At 39.8% G+C, this 11,640-nt stretch overlaps 2 protein-coding genes across 2 annotated transcripts; both read left to right on the top strand.

Moving 5' to 3' along the window:
• The first annotated feature begins 4,469 nt into the window (after positions 1-4,469).
• LOC120293908 lies at positions 4,470-5,666 on the top strand. The gene is made up of 4 exons (XM_039313710.1): positions 4,470-5,067; positions 5,202-5,259; positions 5,313-5,433; positions 5,514-5,666. Exons 1-4 carry the CDS (start codon positions 4,470-4,472, stop codon positions 5,664-5,666), a joined length of 930 nt encoding a protein of 309 aa, XP_039169644.1.
• Positions 5,667-7,384: 1,718 nt separating this feature from the next.
• On the top strand, positions 7,385-8,106 carry LOC120293419 (secreted RxLR effector protein 161-like). The gene has a single exon (XM_039312657.1). The coding sequence runs from the start codon at positions 7,399-7,401 to the stop codon at positions 7,897-7,899; it is 501 nt and encodes a 166-aa protein (XP_039168591.1). The 5' UTR covers positions 7,385-7,398; the 3' UTR covers positions 7,900-8,106.
• The last annotated feature ends 3,534 nt before the right edge of the window (positions 8,107-11,640 follow it).

The raw sequence follows: 11,640 nt of genomic DNA, 5'->3' as shown, positions 1-11,640 counted from the left end.
CCTATAGCTAAACCCAAAGGTAATTCATAATGAGTATTCTGCTACTGGGAATTGTATAGCGACAATAACCCCACAAGATCAAATCCAAGATCGGTCAAGTGCATGCTGGGGAAAGTTGGGTCTTTGATCTCTACATGACCCACTCACCCATTACAATCCATACTCAATCACAAACATAATCTCTTTCAAAGAGAATTAGCGTAACAAAGACATTTATTTTTACCAAACACCCCTATCTTATAATTGTTGGATATTTCAACAGTTTCGAAATATTTGTTAGAAGTTATGGCTGTCATGAAAACCATATTTTTTGTAACGATTTTACAATGGTCGTATAACGACATTTTAACAGCTTTGAAACTGTTTTATTACATGTTTATAATGTTTGATTTATTTCTTCATTATTTTATAATGGCTTTAGAACAATCATATTCTTTTTTAATTATCAATTCATTTACAATAGTTTTTAAATGGTCCTCTCTTTCTTTCTAACTACAAATAGTCACTTTGAACGTGATTGGAAAGTTATAAAGATACATCAAAACCAAAATACTCTCATTTCTCTTTTCATATCTTTTCTTTTCTTTGCTGGGTTATACACATAACATTGTTCTTGTTTCCTTCTATTATTTAGTGTGTAATAAAGAAGAATGACTGTTACATCTTGGAAGGATAGTTGGTAGAGCTCTACACACCAAGTTTCATACTCTAAAAGGTGGAATTATCCTTAAGGATTGTGCTTGCATGCCTCAGACAATTGATTTTATTTTCTGTTTTTTGTTTTCAATATATTTCCAACAATTATTATTATGTTCATGTTATCTAATACTTTTCCAACAATAATTACTCCCCTAATTGTCATTGCCTCAATCTCACCATTTCTAGTTCTCTCGCTGTGGACCTTCACATGTCTAACTCTCTTGCCACAGACTTCCATTGGATACATTCATTGAAAACTTGGCGCATCTCCTCTAGCGTTTGCCCCAGTTTCCCCGACATTATTAAGAAGAAGAGCAACCACGTGATATTTGCAATCTCTGTGAAAAAGAAGGTAGCTCAATCGAGGGTGATCGCTTTCTTCAGTAATAAGAATGCCAATGTTATGATAGCACTCATCAATTGGATCATAGCAAAAGCAGTTGCTCATGCCTACGGATGCAGCCTTAGTGGAAATATTTCTAAGGTGTAAACCGATGTGATCAGCCCCATTCCAATAGAGTAGGAGGCCGCATAAATGAACAATGAGGCCAAGCATATGTGTTTGGGTCACTTTGGTTGATGTACTTTCAATTGCTTTAGTTGAGGATAGTTAGGCACATAGCAAGGTAGATGATTGAGACAATCATCCGCTAATGCTGCTCTGTAGCAGCCACCATTGTCCACCATGTCAAGACGGAAGGTGACAATGTGGATGAATAGCGTCATTACGAAGTCAACTATCATGGTCCATAAGAGCTTATTATTGGAGAAGGTGATGCCAACCTTTTTGAAAATTCTAGGGCTGTAGAGGAGAATAATGTCAATGTCACAAGCTTGTCAAAAGATTTGGATCCCAATAGTATAAAAGAGTATGTGGTGGACACATAAGGTCAAGAGAAGGAAATCCCAACACATGTCTTACACGGTGCTCTTCACATTGACAACATCGTCGTTGCAATCTTCAGGGAAGTTGACAACCTTCTTGATGTCGACTCACCAAAGCACAACCTCTTGCTTAGAGTTGGAGATCCTAATATTGACGATCCTTGTATTGGCCAAGCGTCCCTGCATGATAAGCCACTAAGGGGAATCCAACCTGGCAAGGATCGCAACAATGAGCAAGGCCAAGGAGATGACTCCCATGGATAGTGTGACAAACCACCAGCTAAATAAGAGGTTAAAAAAGTTATAATTGGCCATCTAGCCAATAATGACACCCACGTTAATGAACACCTAAACTATCAAAATAGATTCATATGTACAAAAAAGCAAGAGTACCGTATAAAAAAAATGGAAATGATGCCACTAAATTTGAAAAAAAAAAGGAAAAGAAAATAAGTGAGTACCATAGGCAAAGAGGTGAACAAGCCACAAAAGAAGGTAGGAGAAATCTTGGCAATGTAGGCAGGGGCAATCATTAGGGTATAGCTGACACTAATTTGAGCGACAAATCAACCCAGCAGCATGAAGGCATAGTTGTAACCGATGCCTATGAGAAAGGCCTTGACAAAAACGATGAACCCCACCAAGATTATTGTGTAGCGGCACCCAATTCGGTCAGAGGACCTAACTGCCATACCGAGCTGATGAGTACCTACAAGTGGAGGAATACCATCACGATCTCAACATGAATAATCGAATTTTCAATGAAGGTGGCAATGAGGATGAATGACGTCTTTACAAAGTTGACAACTATGGTCCATAAGAGCATATTGTCGAATAAGGTGATACCAATATTCTAAAAAAATTGAGTGCTGTCAATGCTACACGCCTGTCGAAAAATTTGGATCTCAATAGCGTAGAAGAGTACTTGACGGATAGAGAAGGTCGGGAGAAGAAGATCCCACCACACACCTTTCTCGATGCTTTGCACATTGATGACATCGTCGTTATAATCTTCAAGGATGTGGACAGCCTTCTTAATATCGACACAATAAAGTGTGGCCTGCTGTTCAGGGTTGGAGATCCTAATAAGAACGAGCCTTGCATTGGCTAAGCATCCCTACATAATGAGTCACTGGGGGGAATATGGCTTGGGGACGACCACAACGATGAGTAGGGCCAAGGAAATTGCTTCCATGGATAGCATGACATTCCACATGCTAAATAAGAACTTGGAAAAGATATAATTGGACATGCAACCAATAACGATACCTTCTTTAATAAACACCTAAGCCACCAAAATAGATTCATAAGTATAAAACAACAAAATACCATATAAAAAGGAAAAAAATTGATAACTGTTGATGTATCAAGACTGCACGTTCTGTTTTTTTTCTTCTTTGTTTTGTTTAGTTAGTTTGTTGGTGTCCTATTTTCTAAGAGTTGGTTAATTGTTGTTTTACTTGGTCAATCTTATCTTGTAAGAGCAGTTAGCTGCATGTATTTTAGCTTGGTTTGTTTATGGTTTTGTGAACCAAGCAAGCTATTAGTGGGCAACGTGGGTTTATGGTTAAGTTCTAGTATGTATTTGAAGAATTTTTTTTTTCTCAATTTTTCTAAACATGATTCATAACTTTTGCTGTCAACTCATTCTTTGTTCTTTTTAGAAACAACACTTGTATCAGAGCTTTCTTGATCTTAAGGGGCTGTAAGTGACTTGTGAGATTGATTGAGAGGTGTGTCTGCATCCATAGAAGTTAAAAGCAAGATGGAGGCAGGATTGAGTGGTTTTTCAGCAATGGCTCTACCGGCGTTTGATGGAGAAAATTATCAAGCCTGGGCAGTGAGAATGCGAGCCCATCTAGAGGGTTATGATTTTTGGGAAGCTGTGGAACAAAATTATGAAGTTGCTCCCCTTCTTGACAATCCAACCGTCAATCAAATCAAGTTTCACCTAGGTTGCACCGACATGGACACGCGACACGACACGGCACGACACGACACGTCATTTTTCAAAAGTAAAAAATTTCGATACATTCCGACAGGTTATATATTAAATGAATATTTTTATTTTTAATTAATTTGATTCAAATTTATACTTTAAAAAAAATCTACAATGAATTTACAACATACAGTACTTTTTATTTTTCAAAATTATTTTTTAATTTTATTTAACAATTTTTTCGATTAAATAAAAAGCCCCCAACCCCTTCGATTAAATAAAACGCCCCTACCACCCCCCCCCCCCTCCCCCAAAGTGTCCAAACCCTTCCATTAAATAAAAAGCCCCCACACCCTCCCTCGTTTCTTTCCCATCCCCAAAATTTTCACTTGTTTTTCCCTCCACCTGACACCCGACACCATCGCTTCCCCCTCCCTCTTGTCACTTCCCCTCCCTCCAACACGCCAAATCCCTTTTTTTATTCTTTTATTCTCAAAACCCTAGCAACGCTTCTTCTCCTCCTCCTCGCCGCACGACACATTTCCTCTCCTCTTCCTCTCGATTTCTGTTTGCCAGGGATGGAACGCGCGGTCCTGTGCACCGAGAGGCTGCACACCGCCGGGAACTCCTCCTCCTCCCCCTTGCCGCCGCCTCTCTCGACGACACCGCCCTCCCCACGCGCGCCTCCCTCAGTGAAGTTCCTCCTCATGGCCCTCGCCTCAGTCTCTACTCTCTCTCTCTCTCTGCCGTCTCTTGTTGTCGCGGGCTCACCTTCGCCTGGTTCGCGGCTTTGTCTCTCCTCCCTCACCCTCGGACACGCGTGTCGAAATGTGTCGACAAAAGTTGACCCCGTGTTGACAAATCCGACACGCGATCAACGCGTGTCCGAGCGTGTCGACATGTCTGACACGTTTGGACACGTGTCGGACACGACACGGAGGCACATATGACGTGTCCGTGCAACCTAGAGTTTCACAAGGAGAGGACAACAAGGAAAGCAAAGGCAAAGTCTTGTTTATATGCTGCTGTCTCACCTACCATTTTCAGCAGAATTATGGCTTGTGAATTAGCCAAAGCTATATGGGACTTCCTCAAAGCTGAGTATCAAGGAGATGAGAGGATTATAAGCATGAAGGGGCTAAACCTGATCATAGAATTCGAGAGACTGCAGATGAAGGAATCTAAGACAATTAAGGAGTATTCTGATAAGTTGATAAGCATTGCAAATCAGGCAAGAGTTCTAGGCACTGACCTCTCTGATAATAGGCTAGTGCAAAAGATTCTTGTCTCCTTACCCGAAGGGTTTGAGGCAACCATTACCTCTTTGGAGAATACCAAGGATTTGTCTCAAATCAAGTTGGCAGAATTGCTAAGTGCTCTACAAGCACAAGAGCAAAGGAGGTTAATTAGGCTGGAAGGAAGTACAAAAGGAGCTTTGCTAGCCAAAGAACAACAAAATGTAGCAAGAAAAGTCAAGAAGTGGAAAGGGAAGAAAGGAAAGGGTAGTAGTGGTTCAGAAGCTGCTACAGGAGAGAATAGTGCCGGCAACTCCAAGAACAATTAGGGAAGATATTCCTCATGTCAATACTGTGGAAAAAAGAATCATCCACACTTTAGGTGTTGGAAGAGGCCAGATGTAAGGTGCAGAAAGTGTCATAAGTTTGGACACATTGAGAAGGTCTGCAAAGAGAAGAGATCAACGACAAGGTGAGGCACATGCTGCAGTTCAGCAAGAGGTAGATTAATTGTTTGTTGCCTCTTGTTTCTCCTCTAGTACTCCATGTGATAGTTGGCTTGTTGATAGTGGTTGCACAAACCATATGACAAGTGATGAAACGTTGTTTATAAACCTTGACAAGTCGTTGAAGTCAATAGTGAGGATTGGGAATGGGGAGTACTTAGAAGTGAAGGTAAAGGGACTGTAGCAATGGAGAGTTGTGCTGGAACAAAGCTGATTTCTGATGTGATGTATGTGCCTAAAATTGATCAGAATTTGCTGAGTGTGGGGCAGTTGGTAGAAAAGGGATTTAAGGTGATATTTGAAGAAGAGAAGTGTTTGATCTTTGACTCCAGTGGTCAAGAGTTGTTCAAGATAAAAATGCAACAGAAGAGTTTTTCTTTGAATCCTCTTGAGAAGGAGTAGATGGCATTCAAGTGTCAGGCTAATGACAACTGGGTTACCAAGCTTGGAGGAGCAGATCACAAGGTGCAAAGCTTGTTTATTGGGCAAACAGACAAGACTTCCACTCAAAGAATCCGCTTTGAGAGCTATAGAGAAGCTGCAGTTGATTCATACAGATCTATGTGGTTCACAAGTGACTCATTCACTAAATGGCAGCGGGTATTTCATTATTTTCATTGATGATTATACTAGAATGTGCGGGATTTACTTTATGAAGCAAAAGTCAGAAGTTGCTGAGGTATTTCTGAAGTTTAAGAAATGGGTTGAGAACCAAAGTGGCTGCAAGATTCAAGTTATTAGATCTAATAATGGAAATGAATACACTTCATAAAGGTTTAATTCTTTCTGTGAAGATGGTGGAATTGAGCATCAGCTTACTGCTCCTTACTCTCCACAACAAAATGGAGTTAGTGAGAGGAAGAATAGAACAATTATGGAGATGACCAGGTGTCTGCCATATGAGAAGAATCTACCAAAAGAGTTTTGGGCAGAAGCAGCAAACACAACAATTTTTCTGCTGAATAGACTACCTACGAGTGTATTGGAGATGAAAACATCCTTTGAAGCTTGGTTTGATGTCAAGCCAATTCTAAGAAATTTGAAGGTGTTTGTCTGCTTTGTATTTTTCTCATATTCCACAGTCAAGAGAGACAAGTTGGGAGAGAAATCTGAATCTGGGATCTTTGTTGGCTACAGTTTAGTGTCAAAAGCTTACAGGATCTATCACAGATATAAAAGGTGATCACTAGTAGGGATGTTCAGTTCCTAGAAGATGAGAAATGGGATTGGACAAATGAGCCACAAAGCAAGCACAAAGAGGTCTCATTGGAACCTGATGAACTGTTAGATGATGTTCTAGTTAGAGGTACTAGATCTTTGACTCGATATATATCAAAGGTGTAGTGTGGCTGTTTTGGAACCTGCGAGTTATGAGGAAGTTAAAAGCGATCATAGGTGGATGAATGCAATGGAGGAAGAGTTGGCTATGATAAAAGAGAACTAGACACGGGAACTAGTGGAGAGGCCTGAAGATAGGAAGGTGATTGGAGTAAAATGGGTTTTCAGGACCAAATTTAATCCTGATGGCTCAGTGAATAAGCATAAGGCCAAGTTGGTGGTGAAGGGATATGCACAGGTTTGGGGAGTTAATTTCTCAGAAACCTTTGCTCTCGTGGCACGACTTGATACAATTATAATGATTCTTGCTTTGGTAGCTCAACAAGGATGGAAGGTATATCAATTAAATGTGAAATCTGCGTTTTTGAATGGAGTGTTGCAGGAGGAGATTTATGTTGAGCAGCCAGAAGGCTTTATCACACCAGGCTAGGAGGAGAAAGTTTATTTGCTGAGAAAGGCTCTCTATGGCTTGAGGCAAGCTCCCAAAGCATGGTACGGTAATATGGATGAGCACTTGTTGGGCCTAGGTTTCAAGATAAGTCTCAGTGAATCCACTCTCTATGTCAAGAAGTTAGTATCCAACTTAGTGGTGGTGTCTCTTTATGTGGATGATATGTTGGTGACAGGGAGTAATAGTGCTCAAATTACTACATTTAAGCAAGAGATGATGAAGATGTTTGAAATGACTGATCTTGGTGAGATGTCATATTTTCTAGGAATGGAGGTTAGGTAGACTCAGAATGGAGTTTTTATCTGTCAAAAGAAGTATTTGAAGGAGATCCTAAAGAGATTCAACATGGAGGAGTGCAAGAGTGTGAGTACTCCAATGGGTCATAAGGAAAAGCTTCAAAAGAAGGATGGATTAGTACCTGCAGATGAAAGAGTTTATAGAAGTTTGATTGGCTGTCTTATGTATCTTACTGTAACTAGACTAGACATCATGTTTCTTGTAAGTGTCTTATCTAGATTTCTCAATTGTGCAAGTGAGTTGCATATGGTAACTGCAAAGAGGGTGTTGAGGTACTTAAGAGGTACTCTTTCATATGGGATTAAATTTTGTAGAGTTCAAGAGTTTAAGTTGCAGGGGTATTATGACAATGACTGGGCAGGATCAGTGGATGATATGAAGAGCACTTCAGGTTATTGCTTTACATTTGGGTCGGCATGTTTTTCCTGGTGTTCAAAGAAGCAGGAAATAGTGGTTCAATCAACTGCAGAAGTTGAGTTCATTGCAGCTACTGTAGCTGTGAATCAAGCATTATGGTTGAAGAAGCTGATGGATGATCTGCATATGTAGCAAGAAGAAGACATAGAAGTGTTTGTGGATAATCAAGCTACTCTGGTCATTTCACATAATCCATTATTTCATGAAAGAACAAAGCATTTTAAGGTCAAGTATTACTTCTTGAGAGAAGTGCAGAAGGCTAGAGAGGTGAAACTGATGTACTGCAGTTTAGAAAACTAGATTGCAGATATATTCACGAAGTCATTTCATGTTGGTCGATTTAAACATCTCAAGGAAAAGCTAGGAGTGTGCAGTATTTGATCCAGGAGGAGAGTGTTGATGTATCAAGACTGCATGTTCTGTTTTTTTTCTTCTTTGTTTTGTTTAGTCAGTTTGTTGGTGTCCTGTTTTCTAGGAGTTGGTTAATTGTTGTTTTACTTGGTCAATCTTATCTTGTAGGAGCAGTTATCTGCATGTATTTTAGATATTCTGGTTTGTTGCTAGTTTTGTGGACCAAGCAAGCTATTAGTGGGCAACGTGGGTTTATGGTTAAGTTTTAGTATGAATTTGAACAATTTTTTTTTTTTCAGTTTTTCTAAACATGACGCATAGCTTTTGCTGTCAACTCCTTCTCCGTTCTTTTCAAAAACAACACTAACACATAAAAAAATGGAAATGATGCAACTAAATTAGAAAAAAAAAGGAAAAGAAAAAAGTGAGTGTCATAAGCAAGTAGGTGAACAAGCTACAAAAGAAGGTAAAAGAAATCTTGACAATGTAGATGGGGGCGATCATTAAGGTGTAGCCGACGCCAATTTAAGCGAGGAACCAGTTCGCAAGATCAAGGTATAGATGGAATCGATGCCTATGAGGAAAGCCCTAGCAAAGAAGATGAGCCCCACCAAGACTCTTGTGTAATAGTGCTCAATCTGGTCGAAGGTCCTACCCGCCATCATCAATTTAAGGAATGCCAACAAGTGGAGGAACACCTCATGATCTCAGCATGAATAATCAAATTTTCGAGAAAGGTGACAACACGAATGAATGGTGTCTTTACAAAGTTGATTGCCATGGTCCAAAAGAGCTTATTGTTGAATAAGGTGATATCAACCATTTTGAAAATTTGAGGAGTATAAAGGAGAATAGTGTCTATATCACATCCGTGTTGAAAGATTTGGATCCCAATAGCGTAGAAGAGTACACGACGGACAGACAGGATCGGGAGAAGGAGATCCCACCACACGCCCTTCACGGTGCTCTGCATATTGACAACAACATCATTGTAATCTTTAGGGATGCCAATAGCCTTGTCGGCACACCGAAGTGTGGGGTTGGAGATCCTAATAAGGATGAGCCTTGCATCGGCTAGGCATCCTTGCATGATGAGCCATTAGGGGGAATGTGACTTGGTGACGGCCGCAATGATGATAAGGCCAAGGAGATTGCTTTCATGAATAGTATGACATACCACCTATTAAATAAGAGCTTATAAAAGATATAATTGGCCATGTATCCAATAACGCGTTAATGAACATCTAAACCGCAAAAAAAGATTCATATGTATAAAAAAAACAAGAGTACCATGTAAAAAAGGCAAAAAACATATAAAAAGAATGGAAATGATGCCACTAAATTAGAAAAAAAAAAAAGAAAATAAGTGATTATCATGGGCAAGGAGTTGAAGAAGCCACGAACAAGGCAGGAGAAATCTCGATACTATAGACGGGAGCGATATTAATTCCCTTTTTTTATTTAATACGTGCCCCTTTTTGGTGCCACACAAGCAAAACCTAGGCTTTTTTAGAAGAAAATATTACGTAAGTCTTGTGTGCCAGCGTGAAGAATAGGAAGGCACTCCATAACATGACATGTGTTAACATGTGAGTAATTTTTAATATGAAGTCATTACTAATCAGTTTATGTTGAGTCTATTGGAACCCAAACAAAGTTGAGAGTGATTTAAATTTACTCTTACGAGCTAGAGATTTTAAGTGTGGAGGTTTGGTTATATTAGATTTTTTTAGTGCCCATTCGGTATCATTCTTTTTATGAAAAAAATGTTTATCAAACAACTTGGATTCATTTTATTACTTCTTTAACATGTGAGGTGATCATGTTAGTGTGCAAATCACCAATGCAACACTCACTAAAGCGATAAATAAATTGCAAGATTTACTTTAGAACAAGGAAAACATCTACGATGTTAGCTTAAAATCACATCAATAATCCTATATATGTTTTTTGCTTAAGACTCAATCACTCAATGTTTGAGATTTTCACTTATTTCATGAAATATAAACTACGTGCAATTCAATGCAATTATTCTAAATGCAATAACGTACAAAATGCCTATACTAAAATGACATGGAACATGCAACCTAACATACAAACTATATGTCATACTATTTTAATTAAATGACCAAATTCTAATGACGAGCAATAAATAATGTAACTATCATAACATGTCATACATTTCAATTTAATGACCCTAAACAAGCAATTACTAGATGGCATGCAATAGATGAACCGATTCTATGTGACATGATCATGACATTTTTTATGTTTTCTTTTTAATTAAAATTCGTAATTAAAAACATGCAATTTAAATTAAGAAAAAATGAATCTAATCTATTCTAAGCAATATATATATATATATATATATATATATATATATATTGTGTTTTTTATTCTTGAAATTCGGATAAAGAAATTATCTAATCTAAGACAGCAGGAGGAAACCTAGCACGGCGGGTTCGATTCTTGTGCGGTGTGGAAATGGGAATCGCCTGGAAGAGCGTCGGATTTAACGGAGCTATAGCTAGTGACTGCTATACGTCGCGGTCACAATTGCGGTGAAGCAAGGCGGATGGAGCAGCGATAGCTCAGCGGTGTTGGAGCGTGAGAACGCGGCAGTGGGAGAGAAAATTCTGCACAGGAACTTTGCCTTCTTTTCGTCGTCTCCTTCTCCCTTTTTCCTGAAAAGAAATTCTCTCCTTCCTTCTCTCTTCTCTCTGTACACTCTCTCTTAAGGGTTTTCTACGGGGTAAGTGAAGCTCAGAGAGATGTGCCCGTCTCCTCTCAGTTTCGCCAAGTAGATCGTTGCAAGAGCCACCGAAATCTGATTGTCGTGGGCTTTATATTGTTGTCGTCGGCACAGGAGGCTCCTCGGCAGGTGGTCGTCGTTGGAGATCGTGCCTCGGCTGGACAGCAAAATCGTCGTGCGGTCCCGGGACAGCAGGGGGCAGAGATGACTCAGTCGTGTTGGCTTGACGCAGCAGCGGCAGTGGAACAGGGACGGAAACAGCTCGTCAACGGGCAGGGAGGAATCGACAAGGCCAGGACTTGATCGTGACTTCGTCATCGGAAGGGATCGTGGCAAGGCTGATCGTCGTTGGTGCAACGGACAGCAGGAAGCGGCGGCGGACAGCAGCTGGGTCACGGAACAGCAAAGGGCGGCGCTGATGGAGGGGCTCGGCCGTAGGAGGGTCAGCGGAAGTGAACACATCCAATAAAATCCTGTCAATCTTTCCTTAAAGAAAACTGAATATATATTATCTGGGGGAAGTTTTTCTAACCGTCACTTTTGCATGGTCAACACTAACATATGAAGTGATGAGAGGCATAATATAATCCACCCCACTTTTCTTTCCTGTCTATGACCATGAAAATTGACCATGGAAGATCATAACGATTGTGTTTTATGTGACCCAGAAATCTCGTGAAACAGTCACCAATTTTTCCTTGTTTTTTGAAAAGTTTTGGCTTTTTTTTGTTTTTTTAAAAGCGCAGGATTTGGCCAAATTGGTTATCACC

This window comes from Eucalyptus grandis, chromosome 5 (genome assembly GCF_016545825.1).
Source record: "Eucalyptus grandis isolate ANBG69807.140 chromosome 5, ASM1654582v1, whole genome shotgun sequence".
Lineage (NCBI taxonomy): Eukaryota > Viridiplantae > Streptophyta > Magnoliopsida > Myrtales > Myrtaceae > Eucalyptus > Eucalyptus grandis.
The sequence above is the reverse complement of the archived record's forward strand: the minus strand, read 5'-3'. Positions and strand labels throughout refer to the sequence as shown.

Coding starts and splice junctions, on each gene's coding strand:
- LOC120293908 (XM_039313710.1), top strand. CDS start 4,470: ATGACGTGTCCGTGCAACCTAGAGTTTCACAAGGAGAGGACAACAAGG. Junction 5,260..5,312: donor ATGCTGCAGTTCAGCAAGAG/GTAGATTAATTG, acceptor TCCATGTGATAG/TTGGCTTGTTGATAGTGGTT. Junction 5,434..5,513: donor GGGAGTACTTAGAAGTGAAG/GTAAAGGGACTG, acceptor AAAATTGATCAG/AATTTGCTGAGTGTGGGGCA.
- LOC120293419 (XM_039312657.1), top strand. CDS start 7,399: ATGGAGGAGTGCAAGAGTGTGAGTACTCCAATGGGTCATAAGGAAAAG.